Source organism: Vicia villosa, linkage group LG5 (assembly GCF_029867415.1).
Source record: "Vicia villosa cultivar HV-30 ecotype Madison, WI linkage group LG5, Vvil1.0, whole genome shotgun sequence".
Lineage (NCBI taxonomy): Eukaryota > Viridiplantae > Streptophyta > Magnoliopsida > Fabales > Fabaceae > Vicia > Vicia villosa.
The window spans coordinates 134278963-134296991 of record NC_081184.1 but is presented as its reverse complement, the minus strand read 5'-3'; the positions used below and the strand labels follow the sequence as shown (position 1 = coordinate 134296991).

Here is an 18029-nt window from a genome sequence, read left to right as displayed (position 1 = left end):
TTTATATCAGAAGTTCGGATTGAAATCTTTTAGAAATTATGATTCGGTTATTACTAACGTTTCATTGTCTAAGTTGATTCAGAACCTCTTTTAAAGCAAAACAGCTGTTACGTTTTATCTCGGGATGGTAAACCTGTTGTTACTATTCGTGGATAAACGTGCGTGCAGTTGAAGGGACACCGACCATAGGTAACTGTGCTAGTCACCTCATTTGTCTTTATTATCTCTCCTCACGTCACGTAACATTAAATGCTATTCATCATTCGTTTCATTTTATTTTCTTTTAAATACTCTTCAAACTCTTCTCTTTCCCTCTCATCTCTCTCTATCTCCTTGCATTCCTCATCAAGTTTTTCTCTCTCTCTCTTCCATATCAAACCCTACCTGTTCATTTTCTGCAAACCCATCATGAACTCTTCATCAAGCCCAGGAAATAATGAAAATGATCAAAACAACAAAAGAAAAGCTGTTGAAACATCACCTTCCAAACCCAAAAAGATCAAAATCACCTATGATCCTCTCAAGGTGAATCCATTCGAAGCAATGTTGTCTGGAAATTATTCTAGACGAGTGTTTCATCCTCCTGGTGAAAGCCCTCCATCATCTCCATCTTCTTCCTCATCTTTCGACCTTCAAGACTCAGCTTCCTCTTCATCTAACCTTTCCTCTCCCTTAATCTCTTCTGAAGAAATCTCTTCATCTTCACCTGCTGGGAATGCTGTCTCTGGTAAAGATGGTGGAAGATCTGCATCAGAACCAAGTCTCCCTGATCCCTCGCCTGAAAGCCCAAGAAGCAGTCAATGAGGCGTTTCACTCCTTCATGGCATGCTGGCACAGACGTTGTCTTAGCTAGGGTCCTAGGATTTGGTCTTAGTAGTTTTATCTTCCTTGTTGCATCTGCTTGTTAAACATCTTCTTGTAATCCTTTTTTGATTATCAATGAAAAAGTTTCTTTGCTTTTACATTCCAGTGACTCTATTTGTCGTTTTATGCATCTAAATCTTTTGAAATATTCTTTTTGATGTTATGACAAAAAGGGGGAGAAGATAAATGATAAATGATTTGATTAATCTATCAGTTGCTGGGTAAAGCTCCCACACATTCACTAACAAGAACTGCAAGTTCTACATGGTTTAAGTGTTTTGCAGGTATAAAGAAGTGATGAAAGCAAAACCATGGAAACTGAAGCAAGCCGAGTGCTGTCAAGCTTCAGAAATCAGAAGCAAGAAAGAAGAATGAATCAGAAGCACTGATAATAGAATCTGATCTATATTTGTCTATTTATTCTGACAAAATTCTATTTGCTCTGATACATATAATGTTATGGCTCTGATACATTATTTGCTCTGATACATTATTTCAGCCTATATGGCTCTGATACATATAATGTGTTCAAACATACATCTTATGTTCTAACTCGTTCATGCTGACTTTTGTCGTTTAGTTTTTGTTCTGAAACATTTCAGGATGTAGAGATGCTCAGATGATGCTCTGGTACATTCAACAATGTTCTGATACAAATCTAGCATGAAGTGATGTTGGTAGAAATTCAAAGCTCTGAAGCTATCCGAGGGAAGCAGAAATCAGAAGCTGCGAATGTTCTAAAGATCCAGAAAACTCAAGTTCTGAAGCTGTCCTGAATGGAAGCAGAAATCAGAAGCTGTGAATGTTCAGAAGATCAAAGAAATTCAAGTTCTGAAGCTGTCCTGAATGGAAGCAGAAATCAGAAGCTGTGAATGTTCAGAAGATCAAAGAAATTCAAGTTCTGAAGCTGTCCTAGATGGAAGCAGGAATCAGAAGCTGTGAGTGTTCTAAGGATCTAAGGAAATTCTAGTTCTGAAGCTGTCCTATGGAAGCAGAAGTCAGAAGCTATGAATTCTCTGAAGACAAGAAGCTTATATGATCGTCTCTACCGAAATAATCAGGGAAGTCTTTTATTAAAGTTCTTCAAGTATTTATTTCAGGGGGAGATTATTTATCTCAGGGGGAGATTGTTAATCTCAGGGGGAGACATATTCATATGCTTATGCTATAGCTGTGTAATTTGTCTTTTGCCGTCTATTCTTTCTGATCGCAAATTCATATCATTTATATATGTTTTTGTCATCATCAAAAAGGGGGAGATTGTTAGAACAAGATTTGTTCTGATCAATTATCTTAGTTTTGATGATAACAATAATATGAATTTTGCTTAAGATAATATGGTACTCTAATCCAATGCAATTTCCCTTTCAGGAAATATATAAAGAGTACGCATAATTCAGCGCTCAGAAGCTTTGTCTCAAGGGTTCAGCATGCAACATCAGAACATGGTCTGGCAAGACATCAGAAGATGGTCGAAGCAGAATCAGAACATGGGTCTATGGAAGCATCAGAAGAACATGAGATCAGAAGCACTGAAGCTCAGAAGATGGTATCACGCTCAGAAGCACTTCAAGGTCAGAAGATCAGAAGATGCTATGCACCAAGCTGTTTGACTCTGATGATATTCAAACGTTGTATTCACAAACATCAGATCAGAAGGAAGTACAAGTGGCAAGCTACGCTGACTGACAAAAGGAACGTTAAAAGCTATTAAAGGCTACGTCAGTAGACACAGCGTGAACAAGGCTCGAGGTAGTTGACAAAAGCGTATAACATTAAATGCGATGCTGTACGGAACACGCAAAGCATTAAATGCATTCAACGGTCATCTTCTCCAACGCCTATAAATATGAAGTTCTGATGAGAAGCAAGGTTAACGATTCTGCACCAAAATAACTTATATCAAACTTGCTGAAACGCTGTTCAAATCTAAACTCAGAATCTTCATCTTCATCAAAGCTCACTACATTGCTGTTGTAATATTTTAGTGAGATTAAGCTTAAACGTTAAGAGAAATATCACAGTTGTGATTATCGCTTTTAAGAAGCATTTGTAAACTCTTAGAATTGATTACATTAAGTTGTAAGGAACTAGAGTGATCGTGTTGATCAGAATACTCTAGGAAGTCTTAGGAGTGAACTAAGCAGATTGTAACTAGAGTGATCGTGTTGATCAGTAGACTCTAGAAAAGTCTTAGAGGGTATCTAAGCAGTTGTTCCTGGAGTGATCAGTGTGTGATCAGAAGACTCTGGAAGACTTAGTTGCGGACTAAGTGGAAAACCATTGTAATCCGTGCGATTAGTGGATTAAATCCTCAGTTGAGGTAAATCATCTCTGCGGGGGTGGACTGGAGTAGTTTAGTTAACAACGAACCAGGATAAAAATAACTGTGCAATTTATTTTTATCTGTCAAGTTTTTAAAGCTACACTTATTCAAACCCCCCCTTTCTAAGTGTTTTTCTATCCTTCAATAATCCCCGCCATCGAATCTATATTATTGAGTGTCATGACCACCAAAATTTCAAACTTAAAATAAATTTGAAATAATCATTTAGATCTCACTCTTTTACTAACAATGCATATATATTTTAAATTTGTGTATAAGATTAATTATATGAAATGACAAATAGACTTACATAATAATTTAAAATTATATATTTATAATAAATTAAGGACATTTGGCTATTTTATGCGGGGCGGAGACTCCACGGGGCGGGGGATATTTACACCACCCCCGTCCCCGAAGTCCTTCGGGGAGACTTTGTTCCCCATCCCCGCGGGGGGAAAATTCCCCGTCTTTGGGGCCCCAAATGGGGAATCCCCACGGGGATCCCCGCTAATGGAGGCAAGTTGACATCCCTAGTTAGCATGTTAAATTAGGTTTAGAGTTTAAACCCTAATTTGTTAAGTAGCTTGTTTATTAAGTTGGCTTGTGTAATGGGCCTTGTGGAAAAAGCCCATTAGTTAGTATGTTAGGTTTTATTATAAACAACATACTAGTCTCTCATCATTGTACACAGCAAATCCTAATTTAGGGTGAGAGAGATTATTTGTTATTCTTGTAAATTTGTAATCTTGTTTAAAGAGAAAGTAAAAGAATAACAGTTATAACTAATTCTTCTGTTCTTCTTATCTTCCCTAATTCCCTATTATATTTTGTTCTTGACATCGTTTTTCACGACAAGTAACTTGGAGGATTGACTAGAGTGATCATAGGACATGTGTCTAAGTGTTTCTATCTTAATAATTAAATTCATCTTCTTGACTCTATTCTAAAAGGATACTTAAATTTTATGATTGGTATAAAGGAAATGGAACACATAACAATGAAATTTAAAGAAAGACTTGAAGGATTTCGATAGTAAATGTAAAAGACATGACTTGAGAAAAGTATCTAAATAACTTGTATTTATAAAATGAAGGACAATATTGAAATAACAATGGTGTTACACGTACATTCTCTGCAAAAACTCTTTCTCTCACACTTGATACTTGAGTAATTTTGAGTAACTTTGTACAAAATGAACACCCCTTTCACACATAAAAAGACTTCTATTTATACTAATTTGATCCTAACGGTCTTCTTCTAGCGAAATGCCACGTAGCTTCCACGCGTTCTTTCGGCTAAACAAATTACTTTGAAATTCAAATATTCCCGCCCAATGCCTTCGAAAACGCGATCCACGTGACTTTTTAAAATGTGTATATTCTTCAAAATGTCATGCGAATATCTTTGATCATTGCTTAAAACATTTCGAAGACTTTACAGTAAAAGCTTCAACTCAGTGCAAAGAAAAAGCTTTGATTCGAAAAAGACTCTAAGAAACATCTTTGCTCGATTATTTCTTATTTTCTCTTCGAAATATACAATCTGACAACTTTATTTTGATCGTCGAAATCTCCAGCTAACAGGTTCAAGATCATGCCATTGTAAATATCGATTAGATTTGTGGTCAGTCATCATAAAACCCAAGTTTGGTTGGGAGAATTGCCAACTCAAAACTTTGTCTTGATTTGAAATCAGGTTGTGCAAAATCTTTGTTTGGTGTGAAGACTAACCATTTCAAGTTATGTTCATTACTTGGATTGGACACTAACCGCTTCAAGCCATGTTTAATGTTTGGTTAAAAATCAGCCTGAAACTCCATTCCCTTGTATAAAGGGGTTCGTGGGCATAACCTTCTAAAAACTCTCAAGTATAATGTATACTCTCAAGAAAAATTCTTGAGAACATAATTAGTTATTCCTTGTTGAACCTGTATAATTTCTAGTGTCATTTATCTTCCCTTATTTCAGTTGGTTTACACTTAATTTTTTTTACATGCTTATTCTAACGTTTTTATAAAATGTTTTAAATTTTGATTTCAAAAATAATTTTATTACAAGAATACTAGTGTATTTTTATTCAAAAACGTATATAAGTGTAGATCTTCCACGATACTAATGCTGATAGTCTTGAGAACATAAAAAAGAATTTGATTTTGTTTTTAAGTATTCATATTAATTCAAGTATACATGTGTACATTAAGAAATAGATTTTTTTATATTTTAAAAATATTTTTATAAAAATATTTTTTAAAATATTACAATTTTTATATTTGTATTTTCTCAACACAACATTATTCACTCTTTTATGTCTTACGTTTTACGCCACAATTTCTTTTCGCCTTTGCTTCATGATTTCAGAATATAGAATATGTAATCAATCTTCACAATTTATTAAAAGCCACTAAAACATATTTTGTCTACTAAACTAATTACGATTAAATGGGTTGATCCATTCTAATAAGTCATTAAAACTGATAGACAATGTATTTATTAAAGGAGAAACAAAAAACAAATTGACAATATAAATAAAATAATAAATAATTTTGTAACCAAAAAAAAAAATAATAATAATAAATAATTCCTTACTATTGAAGTCACCTCACCATTTACTATCTCCACTCTCATAATAACCCACCGACCTAACCCAACCTCTGTCCTAAATCTTGTTTCTTCGAAATTACACCCACACCAGGTTCGTTCTTTCTTTCTCTCTCCGATGCTTAAATATCTTGCTTTTCTTGTACGATAATGTTCTTCGGGATTTGATCAATCACTCGCTTCTTATTACAGGACAACACCTCAATCACGGATTCATATGCGTCTGGAACATCATCGTATTTGATTCTCCATTAATTCTCCGTTTACTCCTACTAATTATTGGTACTTCTTTCCTTAATATCTTCACTATTTTTTTTTTTCGAATTAATTTATATATATATATTATACATCAGGTTAAATTTGAGATTTTGGGTTTTGAGCTCTCTGCTTTTTATGAGAAAAATATGGTTTTTTTTGTTATTGTTCCGATTGGTTCTGATTAGATGAGTGTATGCTAAGTAACCATATAGATGGGAAATCTGGATTGTTAATTGGGGCTTTCTGTTTAAATTTATTTGCTGTAAAGATTTTACCTTGCTAGACCTAGTTTTGTGGAACTTGCTTTTTTTTTTAGCAGTTACTTGTTTTGATTGCTTTGTTGTAACGATAACTGTTAGAAGTTGCATAAAGTAGGTTTCTTTTGATTTGGGCTGTTAATTTTGGTCTTGATGTGATTTTGGGCTCTTGATTTAAGTATCTTCTAGGGTATGTTTGGATTGGTGGTATTTGATGGAATGAATGGAATGGAGTGGTAAGCAATCAGATTCTATTGTTTGGATTTGAAAATAGTTGATAGAGCGGACTGGAACTTGATGGAATCCATTTCATCATATTCTATCCAATTCTTCAATTTGGGGTGTATGCAATGGAGTGAATTAATTAGTTATGTTCCACTCTGTCAAAGTAATAAAAATACCCAAATAGGAGAATAGAATATTTGATCCATTCTGCTCCGTTTCACTCCATTCCATTCTGATCTATTCTAGTCTATTAATTGGAACATAGCCCTAGTCTTTAATATCATGCCACCTTGCATCATCTCTGATTCTTGTTCTAGTGATTCTAATTACAATTTGGTAGCTTGTGTTAGTACTTGATAGCCTTTTTTTTAAAACATTCTTAACCTTCTTCTGATTGGAAGAAAAAAAGACACGTCTCTCATAGCTCTGCAGGTCTTGTTTTTAATATTTATGGTGTGATGGTTACGCCTGTTTTTGGTCTTGTATTTCCTTCTCACTCTCTTGTAAGGCGTTGTTTCTGAAATTTTGTTTTGTTTAATGTTGTGTCACTTATTCTATGCAGGAAGTTCTGGTTTTCTAGTACACTGATGGCTAACCCAAGTGGCAGATCTACACCAACAATGTCCACAGACTCCTTGGAGCAGAAGGGGAAAAATAATACTGAATCAAATGCAAGCATGATTCAATGTCCTTTAAGCCAGCAACAGCGTAGCTCTTTAGATGGCCCAGTTTCTATCCTTTGGGATATTGAAAATTGTCCTGTTCCAAGTGATGTACGCCCAGAAGATGTAGCTGGTAATATAAGAATGGCTCTGCAAGTGCATCCAGTAATTAAAGGAGCTGTTATGATGTTTTCTGCTTATGGGGATTTCAATGCTTTCCCCAGGCGACTTAGAGAGGGCTGTCAAAGAACCGGGGTTAAACTCATTGATGTTCCCAATGGGAGAAAAGATGCTGCTGACAAAGCAATCTTGGTTGACATGTTCTTATTTGCTCTTGACAATCCTCCACCATCCTCGATCATGCTAATCTCTGGAGATGTTGATTTTGCTCCAGCGCTCCACATTCTTGGTCAACGGGGATACACTATAATTCTTGTCATCCCCGCTGGGGTTGGTGTTTCATCTGCCCTATGCAATGCTGGTAAATTTGTCTGGGACTGGCCTATTGTAGCTCGTGGAGAAGGTTTTGTACCGCCCTCAAAGATGTTGGCGCAACCACGTGGAAGTTCAGTTGAGCTTGCTGGATATTTGATGGGATGCCATATCAATGATAACGGTGAAGGACAAAATGAAGAAGAAGCAATAGTTTATAGAGGGATGTCACAGAGCTATTACAACTCAAGAGAGTTTTCGTTGGTATCACAATCTCTATCTGAATATAACCCACCACACATGTCTTACTTGCCAACATCTATGAGATCATATAGCCTTCCATCTGGATTGAATGATGATGCTGGAGGACCTATGCCTTCTAGCGACAATACTGAGTGCCAGGTATGGGTACAGCCCGGGGATTTAAATGGTCTCAAGGGCCAGTTAATAAGACTGCTCGAACTATCTGGTGGATGCCTGCCCTTGGTCCGAGTTCCAGCAGAGTACCAGAAAGTTTACAGTAAGCCACTTTTTATATCTGAATATGGGGCATTTAAGTTGGTCGATCTTTTCAAAAAAATGGATGATGCCATTTCTGTGGAAGGGAAAGGGGCTCGCAGATTTGTGTATCTCAGAAACAAAAAGGGAGGCGCAAGTGCTCCTCCGCTGACTCTTGCAAAAAAAGATAAGAAGGGAAAAGGGGCACTTGAAGAGAATGCAAATGGTGTCCTCGGTGGTTGCTCTTCGGATGAGTTGTCAGATGAAGAAAGAGTAGTCCTAGAAGAACATGATGGAAGAAGTTTTACAGGAAAGCGTAATAAGGGGAGAGCAGGCAGATGTCAAATTGATGGCCGTGTTCTTGAGCAGTTTAAGTGCGAACTGCAGGAAATTCTGGTCAGCTATTCCTGTCGGATACTTCTAAGTTGTTTCGAGGCTGTATACAAGCAACGATACAAGAAACAGTTGGAATATCAGCAATTTGGTGTGGACAAGTTAGAGGATTTGTTGGAGAAAGTGAGTGATGTGGTAATAATGCACGAGGAACCAGTAAGCAAGAGGAAATTCCTGTCTGCAGTTGGTTTTCAGTAAGAGACTGATTGCTTTTGTTTTATAACCTTCTGGTGTTTGTAAGGCAAATCCTGATGAATGTCTTACGAGCACCGGTTAAGGAAAGGAATCAATCGAAAGTGAACAGCTTTTACCACCAAGGGTCAGGACATACATCTTTTCAGTTAATTTATTTCTTATATATTTTGTAAACATGATATGCTGGGCGTATGTGTTTTTTTATAGTCACTGTCCTGCATGTATTTGAAACCTTGTAAAATTTTCTGTGCTCCTTGTATTGTGTCTGCGGAATTTGTAAAAGTAATAGGCATTTTTACTTATATCCTAAATCCAATCAGGATACTGATATATGATTTTTACATGCATCTTGGCTTTTAATAAGATATTAATTAATAGTTTAACATCATTTTATTTATGGTTTTGCACTTGACATGTTTAGTTGGAGCTGGTTGGTTTTGACCTTAACTGTGATTGTTGTAAAAACTTGCTGATACATTTTTATTAAATGGAAATACTATATGATATCATTGATGGTTTAAAGTACCCAATATAAAAGAAATCTCTAATTTTATCGTGTTCAAAATAAAATTGTTTTCTATTAGTCATAAATCCAAATCAGTGTAATTTTTTAGAAAATTTTGGGATAAGGGTGTTCATGAGGGCAGGTTAACTCACTTACCCAAACTCAATTCATAAATTATTAGTAATTTGTTTATTTTCGTGGATATTTTACCAACCCAGTATGGTTTTAGTTAGAGTATTGGAATTTGAGTTTCTCAATCTGCAGATCCGTTCAATCCGCGGATCTGTTGACCCAATTCATTGATATGACATTAGTGATTTTTTATTTATTATTATTTTAATGAAAATATAAAATTAATATCTCATTATTAGTCACAATTTTTTTTTCAAAAAAATTATTCACGACCAATATTATTATCATTATCAGACCAATAAATTTCCGTAATTCTAAGACTAAATATAAGAGGCACAACATAGTTAAGGGCGAATTTCAAGAAGGCACTCCTTCTTAGATGGTCATTAGGGATGTCAACGGGGCAGATATTGTTCGGAGGATGCTTCTCCACTCCCCGCCCCGCCCCCAAATTTAGTCCCCATCCCCAATCCCCGCCACGGGGGAATATTTCCCTCCATCCCCATCCCCACAGATCCCCACGGATATCCACGGAGATCGAATCTTAAGAAAATTTCTACACTTTTTGATCAAAACTATGACTCTAGTATTTTGTTTTTTTTTTCTGTATTTTTTAAAACGCATATATTTGCATCTTTATTTTATAAAAAAAATCAAAATACATCTTGCATCAATAATAAATAAAAAAGCAAAAGAACTTGATGTTGCTAATATTTTTCATGTAAGAATAAATAAATAGTAACATAACTTCTTGCTACCGTGCTTCCACTAATTTACTACCACAATACCGATGTTGTCCAGCGCAAGTGGTTGATTATGTGTGACAAATCTATAACTTCTAATGACTCTTCATTTTCTAATACATTGTAAAATTATATAATTATATAATATATAAAATATATAAATTAACATATATCTTCGGAGTCGGGGAATCCACGGGGACGGAGGATACTTTCCCAATCCCCGCCCCAAAGTGTTATCGGGGGAACTTTTCCCTCCATCCCCATCCCCGCGGGGAAAAAAATCCCCAACTTCGGATCTCCGCACAGATATTCCCCACAGGGATCCCCATTAACAGATGCAATTGACATCCCTAATGGTCATTCTAAATGCAAATCTTAGCAAAGGCACAACATGTATGTTGTAGTATAGGAGGCATAGAAAGAAAATGAGCGTGACACATGTAGTAGTATAGGAGGCATAGAATAAAAATGAGCGTTAGATATATCTAGTATTGATATTTAATTATTGATATTTTAATTTATGTTGTACTATAGGAGGCATAGAACGAAAATGAGCGTGGCATAACATGTATGTTGTAGTATAGGAGACATAGATTGATATTTAATTATTGATATTTTAATTTATGTTGTACTATAGGAGGCATAGAACGAAAATGAGCGTGGCATAACATGTATGTTGTAGTATAGGAGACATAGAATAAAAATGAGCGTTAGATATATCTAGTATTGATATTTTAATTTGTATTTTGATATTAAGATTTTGAAAATTTGTATGGTTTATTGTATTTTATGAATATTGATGTATGGTTTACCAATATTTTGTTTGATAATTCGATCTTATTAATGAATGACTAATGTGTATGTTCTATTGTGAATATGATTTATAAATGACTTGTAATGTATGGTTTATTAATAATGAAAAAAAATTTCAAAGTTACTTTAAAAGGGTGCAAATTTTGTCATTAGGTTTGCCCCGATTTTAAAATCTGTATTCACCCCATTTTTAACCATCATGTGATGAAACACACTCAAACCAATGCATGGAATTTTTCCGGAGATTGAAATCTAGATATTTTGTTGGGAAAAACGATGTGTCTCTTTGATAAAGTGATTTTGAACTGTAAAATTTTGCTAGTTTTTTGAAACAATTAGTTATAAAGAACTCTTTTTTACTTGAAAAAATAGTAAGCATTAACCCCTCTTCAGTTGGGTTTTGTTTTGGCCTGTTTCCACCAGTTTAATCACATGATCGATCCAATAGCCTGTTCAAACCAGTTACCAATCCGATTCAAACGGTTCAACAAACCAATCTGAGCCGGTTTTAAAACGTTTATATGGGACTGCAAAGCCAGGGCGATGATAGAAGCAAAGAAAGTTATATATTTCTCATCTCTCCCAACCCAATATTCATAATCATATATGGACGCTTTTCCTACTTCTAACAAATCAAAAATTTGAAGACAGTAAACAATACTTGTTTCAGACTGAATTTATATTTGGTGACGACAGCTGAGACCCAGATTCTAGTAAAAAACTTCTACTACAATATGACCGAGAAGTACTCGAGGACGAAGCTAGATATCTTCCGTCTCCGCTGTTAAAATTTCCTTCATTTCTAAGCATTTTCCCTTTGCTTCTTCTCCCTCTCTGCTCATTTCCCTGACTCCCCTCATCTTCAATAGCTTGTAGAAACTCACTGTGCATTGGTTCTGATGTTTCATACAGAAGCCTAAGGACTTGTTTTATGGAAGGCCTTGCTCTTCCTTCTCTTTGTGTGCACCACCCGACTATAGATATTACGGTTTGAAGCTGATCCAAGTCAAAAGACTCCCTCACGTTAGGATCTACTAGCTCTAGTAATCTAGTTTCTAGTTCCATGTATGGTTTGGCCCATTCTACCAAATTCTTGTTATCTTGTATAGCTCTTCTTCCTGTCACAATTTCCAGTAGTAACACCCCAAAACTGTATATATCGCTTTTCTCTGTGAGCTCTTGAGTAACAACATATTCCGGATCCATATAACCTGGAATGCGGTATAACATCCAGAAATCAGTGTTGTCAATGATGATGGTTTGAAGCATGCTGAAGAAAGAAAGATTTATACCTGGAGTTCCCCAGATTTCGGTGTTCACAGGTTCAAAGCATACCGAACCATCTTTAGAAGCTTGTGCAAGGCCAAAATCAGCTATCTGTGAAATGGTGCAACATTGGGAAAAATGAATTAGTTAAACTTTACTAGCATCTAATGGAACAGTGTAGATTTGCATTATTCATACATAACATCATATCAATCTTGTGGTGTTTTGAACTCTTTCATTGCAAAATGAATGCTAAAAGAACTGGTGGCATGGAATTGGGGAATCATCCAACCTTAGCAACAAAGTTCTGGTTTAGTAAAGTGTTGCTAGATTTGATATCTCCGTGACAAAGAGGAGGATCGCAATAGAAATGAAGGTACTCCTGCACATGAGAGAAAAACAGATCTAAAAATAAAATGAAGGATCAAAAGCAGTAAACTATTTGATTATAATAAAACAAAATCAACTATAGTCAGAGAAATTACCAATGCATTAGCTACATCAATGGCAATTTGGATTCTAGTTCGCCAACTTAATGGCGTTTTACCAGGGGCTGTACAATTCAACAAAATATATCACTTGAGATTAAGGGATTAATTCGATGTTCAGAATGATCAAAAGTGATGCTAATTAGAAGATGCTGCACAAAAGCACACAAGATCCTCTAGAACAGGAATTCATGCATATGATAGAGGTCCGTAATCCAGTCAAATAATATCTTAAACATGGTAGTGAAAACAATATATAGATGAGAAGCATACAATGAAGATGATCTTTTAAGCTTCCATTTCCCATGTACTCATACAACAGAAACCTGCCATTACATGCGCATAACGGTTGGGTTTATCAATATATGCTGTCAAAGAACATAAATAAGCACGTAGAAACAGATACCTCTCTTGTTTATTGATGCAAAAGCCTCGTAACGCAACAAGATGCCGATGGTGCAGCCGAGCAAGAAGCTCAATTTCCCTGCAGAAGTCTTCCTCTGCCTGTTCCGAGACTCTGTTCATCTGCTTTACTGCTACAACTTGGCCATCACTAAAATTAGCTTTATATACTGTTCCAAATCCCCCTTGGCCAATGACGGTACTAAACCCCTCTGTTGCTTTCTTTATCTCTTTGAAGTTGAACTTTCGAAACATGGATGAAGAGCCTGCACCACCCTCCCAGAATAAAAAAAATAGACCGACCCCAAACAGGAAGCAAATGATCCCACGGAAAATAGATTAAGCGCTGGTTTTGATGTTACTTTTAGGGAAGTAAATACAAAAAAGTGCAATAAATCAGAACCTTACCTTCCTGAAATTTCCATGTTGGCATAGAAGGTAAGGTTTTTGAATGGGGTTTACCAATGTTATCAGACTCGTCTAACTCTCTGCTCTTTTGGCGAATTAGAACTATCAAGACTATGAGCATCACAAAAGCAATAGCGGTAACTGCTATAGCAATACATGGAACTAATGTCAAGTGATATGAATGGTGTTTTCCCTTAGAAGGTAGATCTAACATTAGTTGACTTGGGCTATCAGCAGCAACCACTGGACTTGGAGAAACCTCAGGAGCAGGTAACGGAGATGATTCTGAAACTAGCATCACAGTTGCAAAAATATGATTAGGTAAGTTTTACTCAAACGGTAACAATTTACAGACTTTCATGTATATGTTAAATGTATATTTTGGTCTTTGAAAAGGAATCTCCACAGAAACAGCTGTGGGATTAACATTTAATGGCGGAAAAAATAAGAGTTGCAATTTATCCAGTTCTTCCATGCTTGGATTCATATATTGAGCTGAATTCATCCATACAAAATTGATTTGTAAGGTGAAGGGTGTCACTGGATCGTAATCAAACTTTGACATCATATTATATTTTTATATTGGACTTGATTGATCCTTACAAAAACACATTATAAGGTGAAGGATGTCTCTATAAATTTTTACCAGGCCTTCTATCTATCTACGTTGGATTTTGGTTTTTTTCCAATAATTGTAATTAAAACTTGTAATTTAAAATTGTTATTACCAGGAGGCCCGAGAAGTCCTTGAACGCCAAAGAAACAACTTGCAATGTCAGTAGTATGCTTCTCATCAACTTGGCTTGCTAGTGCAGTAAAAGAGGCATCACGACATGTACTCAATGTAATATTATCTTCAATTCCTAAATGATGCAGATAACCAATGCTGGCGTTTAAGCACTTCTTACAATTACTTTCCTTTCCAAGTGGCACTTTGCAATGCTTCGTGACGTCTACATATCTGGGAGATTGCAGCATCTGCATGACACTAGTTCGACCCTTGCACTCATAATTAACACGAATTTTTGTCCCGAATCCACAGAAAACTGTTGCAAGTTGTGGAACCCCATAATGTTGCAGGGTATGAGATATAGTTTGGAGGCAGATATCAGAGGTATTTAGAGGAACCCCTAGGTTGCTTGTTGCATTAGCAAAACGAGCAACAGAAATCGCAATATTAGCATTAATGTAGCGGCAACATTTCCCTCGCTGACCTTGGTCAGAGCATAAAGAGGATGCCAGCGTAAAGTTTGAAGCAGTAAAATCCAAAGGGCAATCTGCAAAAGGAGTAGCAATATCAGATCACTCAAACTAAATCACATTTATAATCTGTTACAGCCAACATTTTATTACCAGTACTTTTTTAAAGATCGCCTATTCATAATAACTCTCACAAGGTTAATATGCAGCTGCAATTCTCAAGATATAATATTTAGACTGTTTCTGTGAGTGAGAATATTCGGGATGGAGAAGATGAAGCTATACTCCAAGAAGACCCTTTAATTTTACGAAATTCTCGTCGTATTATTTTCCAATACATGCTTCTTTCTTCCTATTGCTTTTCCCGTTTCCAGTAACATACAAGTGATTTGGATTACTGATTTGGATTCACATAAATCTCTAAGCTTGATGTTCATAGGCATGTGACTTATTTAGCCAAAACATACATTTTGACATTATCTCACACACTAGAAAATGAACTCAAAACTAATAAATACTAATATTTGAAGAAACCTGGACTAGATAAGATTTTATAGACCATTTTTTACTTCATAGCATTGTTATAATTAGAGGAACAAAATAAGATAGTAGATTACATTTCCTCAAGGACACCAATGACTTGGTGTCCCGAATTATATGCCTTAAATTTCATAACAAGTCTAAGCGTATGTTTGGTTGTGCGGTGGTGAAAATTGATTTTGAGTGAATTGAAGGAAAAGTTATTTATGATTGTTACATCAATGCAAAATCAATTGTGCATCTCTAAAATCACTTTTTCCTCTTCCAAAATTGAAACCAAACATAGCCTAAGTGTGTGTGGTTTAGCAGTGACGGAAATAGATTTCGAATGAATTAATTTTACAAAATTGATTTTAGTTAAAAATGAGTCAAACATGAAGTCGTTTATGTTTGAAAAGATTCACGTAAAAATGAGTTGAACAATAAATTTAAATATGAAAATAATGTTTAGAGTCAAAAGTTGAAACATCCTAGTTTTTAGTTAGAATTAATACTAGAAGCAAAATCAATTCTACTTTGAGACATCCAAACATATCAAAATCACTTCTCCACATAATCATAATCAATTTTGCGCAATCCAAAATTAAAACCAGACCTACACTAAAAACATAAATTTTATACAGTTCACACCAGTAAAAGGTACAACAGAAAATGCAAACTATGCAGCAGGTATAGACTTATCCAATTCCTACTATTAAATGCAGGCAAAAATTACCATTTTGAGCAAGGCTATATAAATCTAGGGTATCCCAAAATTTTCCTATACTGATTTCTCCAACCATTCATTCTAATACTAAATGCTACAAATTGATGAATATACTTCTTCCCTAGTTGAAGCAACTTTATTTCAGAAAAGACAAAAAAAAAGTGAAAGAAGGTGAGAGAAAAATTCTAGTAATGTACCAAACAAAAGCTAAGAATGAGTTTGATTAGGTCATGAATGCAAGCAAAAGGGGCAACCTAATCAGAATCAGATAGAACAAGGTTCATTGAATAGCCATTCAATAAATGCACTTGTTTTGTTTCTCATAGTAAAAAAAGGGGGAAAGGGGTTAAAGATAATGAAGCAAAAGATAAGAAAAGAATGAAGTTTTGAGTGAACTAACCAGCCATTAGGAGAGGGAGGTGCATTCCAAAAAAATGTAACAATCCTAAGAGAGAGGGAAATTTGTAGAGAAACATTGTTGAGTTGAAAAAGAAGGAGAAAGATGGAAGTAGAGTAAAGAATTTATGAGTGTTTAGAAGAAGAAGGTACTTGAACTTGACCCATTTTGGGAATACTGTTGAATAGGGTGTTGCAACAAGCAATAGGTTTGAGACTTTTCAGAGAGAGAGAGAGAGAGAGAGAGAGAGAGAGGAGGTTTTGTAGTGTTATTTGTGGTGTGAAGAAGAAGAACAAGAAGAAATTTTGTTGATGGTTTTGTGGGGTATACCTTTATTTAATTCAGGGTTCTGGGGCCATAGGGTACCCTTCATTTTTTGTTGTTATGGTACTGTTATGTTGTGGTACTGTTATGTCACAACCTCTCAACTATTCATGTGATAGTAGTTCCGAGTCAGTATAAATGTACAAAAAGAAATTCAAAGTTCAAACTCTTTTTTTTACAACCGGGAAAAAGAGAAGAAAAAAATATCTAGAAAAAAAAGTTGGACTAACATTAGCAAGATAGAAAGTGATGATTTCAACAAGAGATTCTTTGAAAGTTCAATATTTCTTCGTAAAAATATGAAATAGTTGAAATCGTCATTCCCTAAAAAGAAATTATTTAATGTTGTGAATAATTGCGACATAGTGATGTCAAACATTAATAGACTCTGAGATAAGCTTGATAGCAGAGTTGGAGTCAAAATAACACGTCAGGTCTTTGATGTTAAGTTCTCAGGCCACCCGTAATCCATGATATAGCGCCATCAGCTTAGCATGAAGGTGTTAGAACAAGATTTGTTCTGATCAATATTCTTAGTTTTGATGATAACAAGGATATGAATTTTGTGTGAGATAATGTGGTACTCTAATGCACTGCAATTTCCCTTTCAGGAAATATATAGAGTATGCACAAATCAGCGCTCAGAAGCTTTGACTCAGAAGGTTCAGCGTGCAACATCAGAACATGGTCTGGCAAGACATCAGAAGATGGTCGAAGCAGAATCAGAACATGGGTCTATGGAAGCATCAGAAGAACTTGAGTTCAGAAGCAGAAGCACTGAAGTTCTCATGGTATCACGCTCAGAAGCACTTCAAGGTCAGAAGATAAGAAGATGCTCTGCACCAAGCTGTTTGGCTCTGATGATTTTCAAACGTTGTAAACACAAACATCAGATCAGAAGCAAGTACAAGTGGCAGGCTACGCTGACTGACAAAAGGAACGTTAGAAGCTATTAAAGGCAACGTCAGTAGACACAGCGTGAACAAGGCTCGAGGTAGTTGACAAAAGCGTGAAACATTAAATGCAATGCTGTACGGAATACGCAAAGCATTAAATGCTCCCAACGGTCATCTTCTCAAGTGCCTATAAGTATGAAGTTCTGATGAGAAGCAAGGTTACGAATTCTGAACGAACCTATTCTGAATAACTTGCTGAAACGCTGTTCAACTAAAAGCTCAGAAACTTCATCTTCATCAAAGCTCGCTACATTGCTGTTGTAATATATTAGTGAGACTAAGCTTAAACTTTAAGAGAAATATCACTGTTGTGATTAAAGCTTTTCAGAAGCATTTGTAATACTCTTAGAATTGATTACATTAATTTGTAAGTAACTAGAGTGATCAAGTGTGATCAGAATACTCTATGAGGTCTTAGCTTGTGTCTAAGCCGTTGTAA

The 18029-nt window shown here is 35.6% G+C and overlaps 2 protein-coding genes across 3 annotated transcripts; one reads left to right on the top strand and one right to left on the bottom strand.

Moving 5' to 3' along the window:
• The first annotated feature begins 5767 nt into the window (after positions 1-5767).
• LOC131602583 (uncharacterized) lies at positions 5768-9053 on the top strand. Of its 2 annotated transcripts, XM_058874733.1 has the most exons (3): positions 5768-5884; positions 5983-6072; positions 7093-9053. In XM_058874733.1, the coding sequence occupies exon 3, from the start codon at positions 7118-7120 to the stop codon at positions 8711-8713; it is 1596 nt and encodes a 531-aa protein (XP_058730716.1). In that variant the 5' UTR covers positions 5768-5884; positions 5983-6072; positions 7093-7117; the 3' UTR covers positions 8714-9053. The 2 variants fall into 2 exon arrangements, with proteins under 2 accessions (XP_058730716.1, XP_058730717.1); XM_058874734.1 differs by lacking the exon at positions 5768-5884 and having other exon boundaries at positions 5891-6072.
• Positions 9054-11447: 2394 nt separating this feature from the next.
• Positions 11448-16686, bottom strand: LOC131602582 (probable receptor-like protein kinase At1g49730). Its single transcript, XM_058874732.1, has 9 exons — positions 16314-16686; positions 14196-14744; positions 13468-13758; positions 13064-13325; positions 12931-12983; positions 12655-12722; positions 12462-12551; positions 12196-12280; positions 11448-12114 (listed from the first exon to the last, which is right to left on the bottom strand). Exons 1-9 carry the CDS (start codon positions 16387-16389, stop codon positions 11570-11572), a joined length of 2019 nt encoding a protein of 672 aa, XP_058730715.1. The 5' UTR covers positions 16390-16686; the 3' UTR covers positions 11448-11569.
• Between the last annotated feature and the right edge of the window lie 1343 nt (positions 16687-18029).